Here is a 15,128-nt window from a genome sequence, read left to right as displayed (position 1 = left end):
ATATATTTAATATATCTTTCGAAGGAATACTTGTGGTCTCGAGAATCGAAATATTTCTTGCAGGAATGCCATATATTCGTCTCATCCCTAAAGTCACGGCAGTATCAGGAGAGGTTCTTCAGCTCAAATGTCCAGTTGCGGGTTATCCTATTGAAGAGATCCATTGGGAAAGGGGTGGCAGAGAACTTCCAGACGATTTGAGACAGAAAGTTATGCCGGATGGAACTCTCGTCATCAACCCCGTTGAGAAGAAAGCCGACAGCGGAGTTTACACTTGTTGGGCTAGAAATAAACAGGGACATAGCGCCAGACGTAGCGGAGAAGTAACAGTGATAGGTCAGTTTTATTCAATCCTTTTGAAAATGAAAAATGAAATAGGTACCCAACTGTAGACCTGTATCCACATCTGGTTAATTCGCAATATTCTTTTGATGACAGTGGTATAAATTGTCCTTTTCAGTTTCATTGTGTCTTGTTAGGGCGTTATTATTATAATATGTCCTAATTTCTGTCGGTGCATGTACGTGCCTACCATGAACATTTCAGCAAAATGACAATGTTTAGAGTGAAAAATATCAAAATATTAACCGATTCATATTGTGCTCAACTGAGGTTGAGAATTAATGGATGATGGATAAGTTATCATCTGGCAGTTCAAAAATTTGCAATCATATTTCACAGACACTCACATTGTGTATACAATTATTAACTGGAATGCAACAAAAACTTGAAATTTCGAATATCGAGCAAAGGTATATTGTGCAGTTGACTGCATTAAATATTTCATGAATTCTCTCTCTACTTCCTACGATCTTGTGAGTCTTTGAATTCACTTTCTCACACCTTTTTGTGCTTCGGATACTATTCAAAATATTCGAATTTTTCATAGTCAATTATTCAGATGTGGATTCAGCTAAAGATATTTTTCTTATAAACAGATAATCGAGCATTCAACAATAAGGTGAAATATGAGAGATATAGAGGATTATTACATAACAGCAGATGACTTTCACGACAGGATGGCAAAGACAGCCAACATTTTGTAACAGGGCTAATCAACTGGATTACATCTTGGGACATCTTGCAATGTTCTTGCTATGTTCAGATGTTCAACAATTCATCTTTTATGAAGAGCTAATGTTCATTTCATCATCGTGACAACTTATATACACATAAGAGTGGCTGGCCTATTAAACGTTCACAGAGAATTAATAACAACTTTGTGCTGAAAATATTTTCAGACTTCTGCGATTAACAAATGTGCCGGCAACAGCCTACTACTTTCCTATTTCAAGTGGCACACACAGTATATCTCGCATCAATATATACAGGGTGTTTCCAAATTAGACGTGAACCTTGGAGGAGGCGTCAGTATCACTCATTTGCTGTCGTTTGAGCCATATTTATTGATATCCAAAAACCAACAGTATCCGAGACATTTGGGATCTTCTTGTGTTTTTCAAAAACTTTCTCATCTTCATTTTTCGTTAATTTTTTTTAGGAAATTTATCGAAACATCGAATTTTTGTTTCATTTTGTGTTTTCTGGAAGTCACTGAGTAATCAGCAGTTCGAATTTGCTAATGTAGGTTGCAATTCGAAAATATTCTCTTTAAACGTTTAATAGGCCATCCATTATGTGACACCCTGTATACCTCGACTACCACCAGTAACCAACATAATGTTTGTCCTTTTGTAAGCAGCAAGTTTACTGTACAGGATGATCTATGACGTCGGGTGATCTTAACAAAATTCAAATGAAATAATATATGATCTACTTCCTAATGGAACTGTAGTTTATCAATTGAATGTTCAACTTGAAAACAATAATACAGGAACTCATTTAAAGAAACAAAGTTTGAAATTGAATTCAGAGTAAGTAGTCTTCTCTTCATGATAACGATGGATCAGGAAAGCTGCGACACGAGCAGTTATTTCTTATTTTATTTGCGTCGTTCAGTATGCTTTCCAGAAACTGGGTCGGATTATTATTTGCAAGAAGATATAAGATATGTAGAAAGAAGGTGCAATTCAGCAATTCCTCGGAAAGGGGACGACGTAGATGCTTATGTCAAGCTAAATCGATAGAACTGGTATCGTTAGCAGTTGCGTAGCATATAGACAATGGGTACAGTTAGAAAGAAGACAATTAAACATACCTTCAACTTTCTGCGAAAACACTGTTTATCTGATGGGTAAGACACCGAAAGTGGCATGAAACCAATAGAAAAATTAACAAACAAGACGATTCCATTATTATAGACTTTTTGTCATGGATTATTACAAAATACTGCCTATTTGCTGAAGAGTAAGTAACTCAACGCCCTTTGAGAGGGCTTCATTCTTCCTATCACTTTTATTCAGCCTTTAGTGGATCATCTAATTGAATAACTTTACGAAAAATACTTGAAAAGAAGCTGATAAAAAAAAGAATTCTTCAATTTCGAAAGCGGAAATCAGCAGGCAGAGAATGGCTTGACATTGAGAAAACGACATGGAGTAATGCAGAAGTGTGCAGCTAATAGAAGGGTTCATGGTACAATAATAAGAATAATTATTAGGAGCTGAATAGAGATATCTCCAAGATTATAATCTCTAGGAGCAGGATGAGGAATCCTATCAGAGTATTTCAGATGCAGGAACACTATATGCAATATCACCAAATCTCAACATGTCATACTTTATAGTCAGAAAGTTAAAGTTTTTAAAACTTTTCGGTCTTGTGAAGTTGGCGAAGGGCAGGACCAGAAAAGTTTCATCTTGCTTGGATAAAAATATCGCAGATACAAGAACTTGGTGTACTTATCAATAAAAGTTTAGATCACACATTCATTTATTATTCTTCAACACAAACACAGAAGGTTAACAGAGAATACACTGAAATATTGAGGAAAGTGTATGGGAAACGTGCATATTTTTCACTAATATTTTATTACAGTTCCTCCTAAAGTTAGCCCATTCTACACCGAAGAGACCCTACACGTCGGTGATAGGGCGAGTATCACTTGCTCGGTAACTAAAGGTGACCTTCCCTTAACGATAACTTGGCACAAAGACGGACATATGGTACAACCCAGCCGCTCAATGTCAATAACTCAAGTGGATCAGTTTACTAGCATTTTAGTTATCGAGAGCCTGACGCCAGATCACAATGGAAATTATTCATGCATTGTAAGGAACGCAGCTGCAGAGGTATCTCATATGCAGCAATTATTAGTCAACGGTAATTGGTTGTGCCTTCCGGCACTTTTAATCTTCCCTTTCTCTTTCTGATGTTTGTTTCTTTTCTCTCTCAGTTCCTCCTATTATTGAGCCTTTTTCCTTCCAAGATGGGCTGTCTGAAGGCATGCGCACCCGAACTGTTTGTGGCGTGAGTTCTGGGGACCCGCCACTAGTGGTCTCCTGGCTCAAGGACGGCCAGCCGTTGACTCCATCGTTGGGCGTAAACGTTTCAGCCCTTGATCCCTATTCTAGTCTCCTCAGCATTTCTAGTCTCGATTCTCGCCTCTCGGGGGACTTCACCTGCGTGGCCAGTAACCCGGCCGCTGAGGTCAGGTACACCGCAAAGCTGCAGGTCAAAGGTAACATATCCTTCTTTCTCCTTCCTTCCCTGATAGAAAGCTCCCGACACCAGTTTCAGTTGCTTTGGCACATGCGTCCACTGGACACCCCAAGGTCAAGGTACTGTTGCACCCTCTTTTTGTTTTCTTCAACTTTTTTATTTTCTTCTTCATAGATAGCTGAGTGTTTCATCACTCTGCATGAATTTACTGTTGTAGATAGAATATGTGCGAAACTCGTAAGGGCTTTCACTTTATATCAGCTCAGCTCGAACAAGTATTTCCTGCTTGATATAGTGGCCTGAACAATTCTTTGAAATTGTAAGAACAATGTCCTCCAGAGGAAATCCTAAATTTTTATTTGATAGTTATAAAAAAAGGCTAACTAACCTAAGCTAACAAACCTGTATTATTTACTGAGCAAAAATGCTGATATAATGATGAAATCTGTTTCGGTTTTAGCAAGTAAGGTATGTTGCCTGAAATATTCACAACCGCCACATTATCGGACGTATTTTATAATTGTCACTCACAATAGCTTATTGCAGCAATACAATTAGCCATAACCTATCCAAAATGTTTAGAGTGAGGTATCAATGTTCCACCTACGGCACCAATGCAAGAAATCTGTGTTACGAGAAACTTGTTCGTTGTCTTCTGAATGGTGCTGCTTCGTTGAACATTCAGCATAGGTTTTCGAGAATGCATCTACAACATGCATTATGGGCAGATGAAAATCGATTGAAAAATGTCATGCACATATGGAAGCGGCATAAGATTATGAACCAATTCTTGACTTATAGATGGATATCATATAGGCTATTTCTCACGGTCGCATACGAAGCATATCTCCGTAAATCTGCTTACCTCTTAACCCTTTTAAATACAGGTACTTGATGATGGCTCGATACTCCAATTTTTCGATTCTCACAATTTCGGTGGACATCTTCTTTCTTTTAATTTATTGCCTAATTCTTGTTCACTTTTTTGACCTCAAACTTCACACTGACATTTCTAATGAGTTATTGTTCGTTGCTTTGGTAACGCAATATTTTTTTATGCATGGAACTGGTCTAGGCTAACTAGATATCAATACATCCTCGTACAAAAGAGAACTATAACCAATCGATAATAATGTATTAAACAGTAATATATAAAATATAATTATAGTCTCTTTTGAATATGAGCCTCACATATTTAAATTCAAGAAATAAGAAGTTCTAGCAGAGGGTAGTCTAATTATTATTTCTTCATATCGCAACTAACGATTCTGAGAAATCTGATCAGCTCCGAAATAAAAAACCCCCAGCGAAGAAACTTTTCACACATTTGACTTCCACGAAATTCCTATACCAGATGGTTAGTGTCCATTAACTACTGAAATATTGTCTCATACTCGTTTCAATGTGTGATCGGATGTTATGAATGAACCCCTTCGATTGTAGTGGATAATTTTTTCTTTATCTTATTTCACTCTGAGTCAACCGAGGCAATTCATTCCAAAATCGATTTTCATCCGCTCTAAGAATTTGCGGATGGGTGATAAAGAAAAATACGAAAATTTTACATCTGTACAAGGTTACAAATTTTCATCGTTCAACGTTGAAGCAACAAAACGAATTGAGCTCAATTCAATTTTTTGCGTTTTCTCATGAACAACTATATTTCAGTGCCCCCGAGATGGTTGGTTGAGCCAGTAGATGTGAGTGTGGAAAGGAAACGGAACGTTGCCTTACACTGTCAGGCCCAAGGTGTTCCTACTCCAACTGTTACATGGAAAAAATCTACAGGTCTGTTGAAAGGTTTTATGAAATTTAAGAAGAATTTCGAAGGCTGATAACTTGCTTGGAAAATGGGTTTCGAAAGCAAAGTGATCAAAAATATTTATACTAGTTTTTCAATTTAAAAGAGCAACAAAACTTCTTATAAGGGCTACATTATATGCCATGACTTACAGAGTTCTTGCTAAGAACATCGTCAGTAGATAAGCAACAAGAGTTCGTGCGCAATTTTGGCCATTTTACATGTAAATTTCCATAAGAAATTCTAAGTTCGGTTTTGCAATTTTTGTTTCTTTCCGTTGATACAATTTCTATATTTACTATAAATGTTTTTTCTTGAATACATTATATTTGAATGAAAACTCAAAATTCAGAATCGCCAAATATCATTCTGTTTATTGTCAATTTTCAATTGAATAATACCATTTTAACTTTATTGTTTCCACTTTGTTTCTGATTATAATAATCATTTTGAAATTTATGTTTCAAATTGTTTCTACTACTGTCATTTCGATTCTACTTAGCGCCAATTTGAACTTGAAAAATTATAGAACGAAAGAAACCCGCTAAGTCAACTAGCTTCATGTCAATTATCGTTTATAAGATCAATAAGGTCATGGAGTACTATTATACCTCTGATTTATGCATTTGATTTGTGAGATCATGTCTAGACACTGGCTACTCCAATGTGTATGTAAATAACTTAGAAGAAACCTCCTAGAAATGTATGTGTATTTGATACTTTTCGAAGTAAACTCACATACTCCATTCGCTTAGCCAGCAAATCAGGTGATTATGAGGAAGTTCGGGACCACACCTACACAAAATTGCTTGGAAACGGCACCTTACTGCTTCAACATGTAAAGGAAGATAGAGAAGGTTTTTACCTATGCCAAGCTGAAAACGGAATAGGAACAGGTATCGGGAAAGTGATCCAGTTAAGGGTGAATTGTATGTTACTCCATATTTTACTGCTAAATTTTACATGTTTGCATTTTTTTAGCATCACCTTATTTTGCTGTTCCATCAAGGCAAGTAACAGTCAAGAAAGGAGACAAAGCCGTTTTACATTGTGACGTTAATGGTGATAAACCAATTAGCGTCACTTGGTTGCGAGGAGGCACGAAGGAATTGAACCCTGCTACTAACTACAGGTGATTATACATCATAATGTAGTCTAATCGTTAACCTTCTTTTTTATCAGTTTTTTCATTTTTCTCAGAAAAAAAATCAGATTATTATTTGAAAGAATGAATGAATGAATGAATTGGCTAGCTCAATTCAGATCGTAACACTCGTCGATATTCATATCGTCGGGTGGTATGCATCTGAATTTATCCTCATTATTTTATTCATTGCCGTTTAGGCGTTATCACTTTTCATTATTGTACCGCTGGCATCGTACTCTGCCGCGACCTGAGCGCGTCTCAGACTTCCCAATTCATCATGCGTCCGACGTTCGCAAAAGCGAATCGGCGTACTGAATTAGGGAAAATATGGGACATATGCTATTCTCTTCGTCTTGGTTTCTATCTGGAGGGGATTGAATCGGATACCGTTTCATGTTGGATGGCGCTCTGTGTAAATAATACCCAGTAGAACATGACAACATTGAATAAAGTTCCATCAATTCCAAACGTTCTTCACCGTGGAAAAATGCTATGTTGCTCTGATGAGGCCAAATGAGGCCGAAAAAGCGATCAGAACTATGAGGACATCTTCAGAGTTAATATCCAAGCTTAATATAGACGCTGTTTCCATTGTTTCTACATTTTACTTTATTCAAGTTTTTTGGGAAGAATATTTCAAATTAGAAGTTGTCTGTATAGTTTCTGAAAGGCAGCTTTTGGGAATTTATGCCTCATTCATGAATTCCTCAACTGAAATTGGTTATCGCCAATCTTTTAGCCTAGATAGAGTTGGGTAGATCATTTTTCAATTCGAATGAATTTTTCATGAAATACAATATTTAGATATGCAATAAATAAATAAAAAAAATAATAATAAGTAACATGTAGCATAACGCTTTTGGTCATAACAGTATTGAAATACTTCGTTATCATTTTATAGTGTGATCCGTAATCACGTTACCATCAATAATTTTCTCTCTTATTTTTTATTGTTATCAGGCTTAATATAAAACAAGATGTGACGCCTGATGGTGTGTCGGCCGAACTGCAAATTTTGAACGCTGATGCAACTGACAACGGTGCTTATTTTTGTCAAGCAACGAATATGTATGGGAAAGATCAGCAATTAGTACAGCTTCTAGTTCAGGAACCCCCAATGAGTCCACAGAACGTTGAGGCGACAATGATAGGTAGTAGATCTATAAACTTGAAGTGGCAACATAGATCGGGAGATTCCAGTGAGGTATTTAAGTTCATCGTAGAGTATAGACAACAAGATAGTGAGTATTTTTAATATTGTTATCATCCGGTGCGATTCCTGCCCATAAAACATTTTCCCATCCACTTTATCATTTGAATAGCTGAATTAAACATTTAATGATTTTAAGTTCATTTTGAATAATTTCTTATCTCAGTCCATTACAAATACATAATTACAATCATTTAAATCAGTTCAAATCTTTTCATGGCCAGTGAAATATCTTCAAACTTCTAACATCTGAATCTGAAATTCAGATTTTGGTGAGAGAAAAAGATATGAAACTTAGAGGTACTTGTTTGTTTTACGATTTATATACATTTTAAAAGAATAAATCATAAGTCGATTGAATATTTTATAACAAGAAGAATTGTTGTCTATTGAATGAGTTCTAAATATTGTGTATTTGCTCAGTAGTACTGTGGCTCAAATTATGAATTAAAACTTCACGTTAGCGTGTTTCCACTTTTCAAAGTCATATAGCTTGTACACGGAAAAATTCTGAATAAAATTTCACATTTTTCAGAAATTTTATTGTGCTTCTTCTTGGTCGAGTTCATTCTGAAATATGTATCTTCAAATTTTTTCGAATACATAGAAATATCAAAATCTACTTAGATAAGTATGTAGACTGTCTTCTCTAGACAAGTGAGAATTTACAGTGGTCCAAGAGGGGGAGATTTAGCGGTACTTGAACCTTGAACCTGAAGTTGTTTGGTAGTTCCATTGGTAGTGGAATTGGGTACTGGTTTGTTATTTGATTGGTTTATGAATTTTTTTTTCAATCAGAGTGAAATAGGTATTCCATTGGTCTTTGACAACAAGATTTCAACTGTGATATTTTGTTGCTGACTTGAGATTGACTTGTTTTCTTTGTTCCTGTGACTGAAAATCCCACGTTCAATTATTTTGACGAACGAAAATATGTGTTCTAATTACCAATTTGGACCGTTATATTCGAGGTAGCCATCATCCATCTCCAGACGGAATGGAAATCCAACTGGTCCTCACATCATTTATATAGCGCAGTAATAGAGTGATATTTGCGAGGTGTGTTTTATTTTCAAGGAGGTGGTCATTGTTTGCATAAAATTCTTTCGATAAAAACTTTTCTCCAAAGCAGACGGGTACAGCTAGTGATTATTGAATCGATTTTCGTCCAGCATAAAATCCCATGTTCAGCCAGGTAGAGTGTAATAATGAATCGGATTCAGCTCATACTCTTTAAATTAACTATCCTGAAATCGTTCCAACACTGTAATGAATTCCAGTTTTCTGAGAAAATTGGAGTTCATTTTAGTGCATTCCTTTCATTTCACATTTCCGCCTTTGAAAATATATAATTCTCAAATATTCAGTACATTCATTCCGATTGGCAGAGTAAATGTAAAAAACCGTTTATGTGTGGTTAACGTTGTTTTTCTTGCATGCCGTTGAAGATTTTGACGTTTTTCTGATGTTGATATGCGATAAACCGGAGCTGACGACGTTTTTCACTCTTGTCGCATTATGGAATTTTCAGATTTTTAACGTGTGGGGGGATTTGCCTATAAAAGTAGATTTTCCCTAGCAACGGCCTCTTTTCACTCTTTAGTCTCTTTTGTCACTTTTACGCTCAGATACTCTCTTTTCTCTTGTCTCTGCGATTGTGTGCCCGACGAGCCGATCAGCGAATTTAGAATAAATTTTGTGTTACCAAGGTAGTGCTCTTAGAAATTGATTTTTATTTTTCGTTTTCCTCAAGTGCCTTGAAATAAAGGAGGTAGGTCCCCGTCTATACCGTGCAGTTTCTTTATTAGACCTACACCGGTTACTTCTTTGACACTGCTGTACTGTATCGTTTTCTGTTATCTTTTATCGTACTTTACCCTGTTTCGCGAGTCTGACTTTTCCCTTCGCTATCAGTCATGGTGCGTAAGCCCTTGGGGTAGTGAAGAGAAAGTCCCGTCAACCCCCTGTTCGCGTTCCCGCGTCATAAGTGTTGAAATAGAAATCTCTTCTTTTCTATCAGTCATGGTGCGTAAGCCCTTGGAGTAGAGAATAAGAGATACCGCTCGTCGTCAGTGAAATCCCGTAGTTTCGCTCAAAATAGACCTTTTCTTCGCTATCAGTCATGGAGCGTAGCCCTTGGGGTAGCGAATAAAAGTCTCGAGTATATCCGCCCTGGTTGTGCTTCTTTCATTTCTGGAAAAATACAATTCATTACATCCTGATACCGTATAGCAAGTCATTCCACTTCGCGAGCTCATTCTTAGTATCGATTTCGCCAGTTCTGGTTGGCGCATTTTATTGAACAACCTTTGATTTTTCACTGTACCCGGTATAAACTTTATAAAGTGCTCGTGATCGGATCGAATTGCCAGAATGTATGTTTGCTGATCGATTCGCTCATATTTCATACCTGGTAGGTTTGCTATTCTTCCTAGTGAAAAGAATAGCTGGCGGTCGAGATAAGTTTTCTCCGAGGAAACCACGTTACAACACATCAGCTAAAAACATTACCTACATATACTAGTTTTAAGATATAACATCAAATAATCTTTTAAACATTGACGTTAAAGGTGAGCCATATCTGTTGATCGTGTAGATGTTGTTCATCAATTGTTTCTTGATAATGCAATCATTTCTCATTTCAATAATATAATATTTATGTATCATTAAAATTAATTCGTTCTATTTTTCATGAAAGGTATATTCTGTTAATGTTATGTAGCACTCAGAGCTAAATCCAGTCCCCCATTTCACCATCCAAACTACCAAACCACTTTCGGTTTGAGCACCTCTAGTTTCTCATTTTCAGTGGTCTAGAAAAGAAAGACTATCTGCTCACTTCCTTAAAAATAACTTGCACGCATTGCCAATTGCATCATTCAGATATGCAGATTTCAATAAACATTAATATAAGCTGCCGATTGTAATATATGATAGTAATACGAGTCTTAATCTAAACTACCTACTTATTTTCGAATCATGAAAAGGTATTCATTTCTTAATCTAATTAATTTTGTTTTTGTTTTTTTTTCAGAACCGTGGCAATACATTGAAGTAACTGATGTTCCTTTACCATATGCTGCTTTGATTGAAGACCTGAAGCCTGCGACAAGATATTTATTTCGTATAATTGCGGAAGGTCCAGCAGGAAGAAGCAATCCAAGTGCAGAGCTTTCTGTGAGGACTGAGCCACAAAGGCCTGGTGGCCCACCACTTAATGTTGGGGTAAGGTCTTCCCTTATTACTGAAGTTTTAAGATGGGCACTTCTCAGTATAAGTTTTTCTAGATTAAACATTCAAATAACGTAGTTTTTATCCATAAAATGGGTCAAACATTGCAGGCAAAATTGTGTAAAATTACAAAGACTTCTTGAACAGTAGAAACTGATTACTGGACTTTACCTTAGGAAAGTTATATACATATAGAGTAGCCAAGGGTTTGTCCGAAGAATTTTCCCTCTCATAAGCCCGCATAATGCCCATTTAACATTTTCCATCTTTGGCTCATCTGCCAAACACTTTAACACATTCAGTGTTGAAACTTTTTCATCATATCAAAAGGACCATATTATGGCCGTCTCAAACATTGTTTGAGAGGGATGTGGATAAACTCTCCCTTCTTTTTTTCTAGGTTAGGCCAGTCTCTTCAACTGAATTGTTAGTAACATGGTCTCCACCGGTAGCAGAGCTACGTCATGGAGATATTCAAGGTTTCAATATCGGATACCGCACATCGAGCATGGGTTCATACAATTTCACATCTGTACCGGGTGATGGAGAAGATGGCGGAGAAATACTTTTAGCTAATTTAGAGAAATTTACGAGATACACAATAGTAGTTCAGGCTTTCAATGAAGTTGGAATGGGACCTACTTCTGATCCTGTCACTGAGCAAACAATGGAAGATGGTAGGTGAGATATAGATTTTGATGGAGAATTTGCAAGCATGGCATACTTTGTTTCTATGTCTACGTTACCTTAGACTGTGCATTAAAAATTGTATAGAGCGATATACATAATTATTTTACTCACTTAGAACCAGCTAAATAAACCTTGGAAGTGCTGTAGATCATTACTTGAGATTGTTTTGCTTGAGAGATGTACATAGTTAGATCGGTCATGAATAATAAAAGTTCAGAAGATTGAAAGAGAGGCTCGAAATCTGAAAAGATAAGAGTGATTAAACTAATACTATAGATTTACCATTTGGATCACCGATGGCTGTGTGACGCTCACAGGGACTGGAGTGGGAATAGTAGGATCTCGTTTGAATCTGTCCACCCCCCTAGGGAAGGATTGTTTCATAGTGCAGGCTGAACTGTATGCTGTTCTGGTCTGCACACTGCAGAATATCCGCAGAGGGTACTCCGGTAAACACATCTTTATTTGTTGTGTGCAGTCAGGGAACTGCAGAAAGGGTTAACCCACACCTAGAAGAAGAATGCAGGGAGGCTCTGATAACATTGTGAAAGTTATCTGGTGTCCGGCGCACGCAGAACGAGAAGGCAGACATACTTGCTAAGCGGGGAGCCCGCTCAGCTTTTGTTGGTCCGGGACCGGCGCTGCCTATCTGTCGTACATCTGTCAAGAACTTCTTTAATAGATGGCTAGACAGAAAATTTTCCTCCGAATATGGGGCATGAGAAGTGGTCTCAGGCAGTCGAGGCTTCTCATTGAGACACCTTCCTCTGTACCTGAGGTCAAAAAACTCTCTTGGCTCTTGAGAGGAAACAACTGAGTCCAGTGACTGGAGCAATGACTGGCCATTTGTTTAATAAACAGTTAAATAGTATGGGACTGACTCTCTGTCGACTTGAGGCGTTTTTGTCAGCGTGTCTCGGGGTTTGAGTCTCTCCAACTACGAGCGGACGAACAATGGGTCACTACGCCTCAATTCAGCCCAGTGAGGCACCGCACGTAGAAGAAGAAGAATACTCTAGATTTCTCTCTCATTAAATATTGCTTATTATCTTGAAAGAGCATGTTCATCCAGCAAACTACTGAAAATGCTATGCTTTGCATTTATTAAATGAACAGAGAATAGATGGACCACTCGAAAAACAAACTTCAGCGTCATCTGTTTTTACGGTACATGTACTAATTTTCGACGAAACTAAATAAAAAGGGAATCTGAAGCGCTCATTTTTAATGTTCTTGTAATGATCAAGGCAGAATATATTTGAAAATTTCTGAGTGAAACTCAGAGAAAGATTCGAAATAAATTGCTCATTTAGAAATTCCAGTGAGATAACGAATAATACGAATCTTTATCTGGATTTTTCTCTGATCCGAAAAATCGAAGAAAAAAATCAGTTCATAATTGAAAAATTTATTGCATTGTTCTTCAAACACGGATTCATTTTATAATTGAAATTAGCTTTTGAATTCACTTTATTCTAATTACAAAACTTATTCATTACACAAAAACATTTCTTATAAACTACCATAATTCCTAATCACAAAAACAATTCAATATTTGGAATAATTTTTGTGATTAGTGTACCATAATAACAGGTGGCGCCACTTGTCATAGTGATCCATCTATATTTTAATTTAATCTATGATGCTTTGAATCAAAATATAATATACCATTATCAGGGTCATGGTCAATACGTTAAAATTATATAATCAAAACTTCAAACCAAATAGTTCCTTGAACTCCCGACTCCTCTGCTTTACAAAAATTCAATTCGAAAACCAATCCCCCTCTTTCTGGATCCTAAGCTCTTCAATTATCTACCCACAAATACTAAAATACCTACCTATTACATATGTATATTTAAAACATGGGATTGAAATCAAGAAATATTTTGCACGTATATGAACTTCATTGGTAAGTAATAAGTGTTTGTAAAAATAACAACAACCGACTTACAAGCGATCATTGGATGTTATCAACAATTGCTTAAATCAAAAAAGTGGACTCATGGTGATCATAATTTCGAACTGATAATTATTGATAACTCAACTGGTGGGAAAGAATCATAATATATGTTAGCTTTGGCAGTTAATCATTCAGTGCATATGTATTAAGTAATTGGAAATATTTCAGCAGCTCGCATTGATAATATCTCTAGAAACATTGAATCATCAGAAACCCATTCTGGGTAATAAAACACATGATAACTCCAGAAAATTGCCAAAATATTACGATAGTTGTTTCTGAAATTTCAAATTTTCTATTAAAAATCTCACATCTGCATGATTTGTAAATAGCATATAAAACTACAATATTCGAAAATGGTGTTAATATAATATGTACTATATATCAATAATTGTGAATGATTGCAGTTCCCAGCATGCCCCCAGACGATGTCAGATGCGCAGCATTGACGTCCCAATCTGTACAAGTCAGTTGGCAACCACCTCCTACTATACATTGTAATGGTCTGTTACAGGGATATAAACTTATTTATGAGCCTGTGCTGGATGACAACTTGAGGGGTAGGTTCAATTATCTTCATTAATTAGGTTCGAATTGAATTAATTCACTTAAGAATTTTTCGAAAAATTATTATTTCGAGAACATATGCCCTTAAAGCTCTTTTGCCAAATCCCCTCAAATCTGTCAATTTTTATTGGAAAAGAGTTGATTCTTGACAGGAATTTCGCTTTTCGCTTCATCCATATCAATTAAGCGTCTAAATGATATAACATTCCCCTGTATATGTAGGTAGGTACCTTTAAAAAAGATGGGAGCGACTTGGTGGCAAAACATCAATTGTGTGTGTTAGTTGAAATGAATGTAATGTTTGGATCCTGTTAGACTAAGGGGTGAAACTGTTCTATAATTTTTTTTTGATTGCCTCATAAACATGCAATTATCTCCAGCAACTGATAAATAATTAATGATGTGATCACAAATAATCTCAACAATTAATTTCATTCAGGAAATGACGAAATGGAAACGAGAAAAACTACAGCTTTGACAACAGTAATCACAGGGTTAAGCAAATTCACCAACTACAGTTTACAAGTTTTGGCTTATACAAAAGTCGGTGATGGCGTCCTCACTGCCCCAACATACTGCCAAACCGGCGAAGATGGTATGTGATAGTAATAGTGCATGTTCAGATCCAAAAATTTTCCGTTCAAAATTTTTAGTTCGAACATAAAAAAAACAGCGAATTTTTTATGAATATTATGTCAATGTGTCTTGTGGGCCTGCCCTCAACACGATCGGAAGTAATATTTGTTTAATGAAAAAAATATTAAGGGCCTCCCGATCTAATTGTTTTGGAGGAAATATTAAGGTATATCAGAAAACAGATCATGAATTTCAAAAAGTATATTTGAAGATATCTATGATCTGCTTTTCAGTATTCCAATGTTTTCAAAAATAAAGTTCGAGCGTCCTTGAACATTTTTCTCCTAACTCTTATAGTTCTCGAGATACATTTCAGTGTATT

At 36.3% G+C, this 15,128-nt stretch overlaps 1 protein-coding gene across 2 annotated transcripts in view; it reads left to right on the top strand.

Moving 5' to 3' along the window:
* LOC123315854 (Down syndrome cell adhesion molecule-like protein Dscam2) overlaps positions 1 to 15,128 on the top strand; it is a 111,466-nt gene that overhangs the window by 84,053 nt on the left and 12,285 nt on the right. For both annotated transcript variants that reach the window (XM_044901749.1, XM_044901744.1), the window contains 11 exons: positions 64 to 336; positions 2,938 to 3,222; positions 3,296 to 3,580; positions 5,230 to 5,349; positions 6,118 to 6,291; positions 6,344 to 6,494; positions 7,470 to 7,750; positions 10,754 to 10,944; positions 11,351 to 11,627; positions 14,011 to 14,163; positions 14,610 to 14,765. In XM_044901749.1, the coding sequence (XP_044757684.1) occupies positions 64 to 336; positions 2,938 to 3,222; positions 3,296 to 3,580; positions 5,230 to 5,349; positions 6,118 to 6,291; positions 6,344 to 6,494; positions 7,470 to 7,750; positions 10,754 to 10,944; positions 11,351 to 11,627; positions 14,011 to 14,163; positions 14,610 to 14,765 (2,346 nt within the window). The remainder of the gene's footprint in view (positions 1 to 63; positions 337 to 2,937; positions 3,223 to 3,295; positions 3,581 to 5,229; positions 5,350 to 6,117; positions 6,292 to 6,343; positions 6,495 to 7,469; positions 7,751 to 10,753; positions 10,945 to 11,350; positions 11,628 to 14,010; positions 14,164 to 14,609; positions 14,766 to 15,128) is intronic.

The sequence above is a fragment of the Coccinella septempunctata genome, chromosome 1 (genome assembly GCF_907165205.1).
Source record: "Coccinella septempunctata chromosome 1, icCocSept1.1, whole genome shotgun sequence".
Lineage (NCBI taxonomy): Eukaryota > Metazoa > Arthropoda > Insecta > Coleoptera > Coccinellidae > Coccinella > Coccinella septempunctata.
This window is presented reverse-complemented; position numbering and strand designations above follow the sequence as displayed.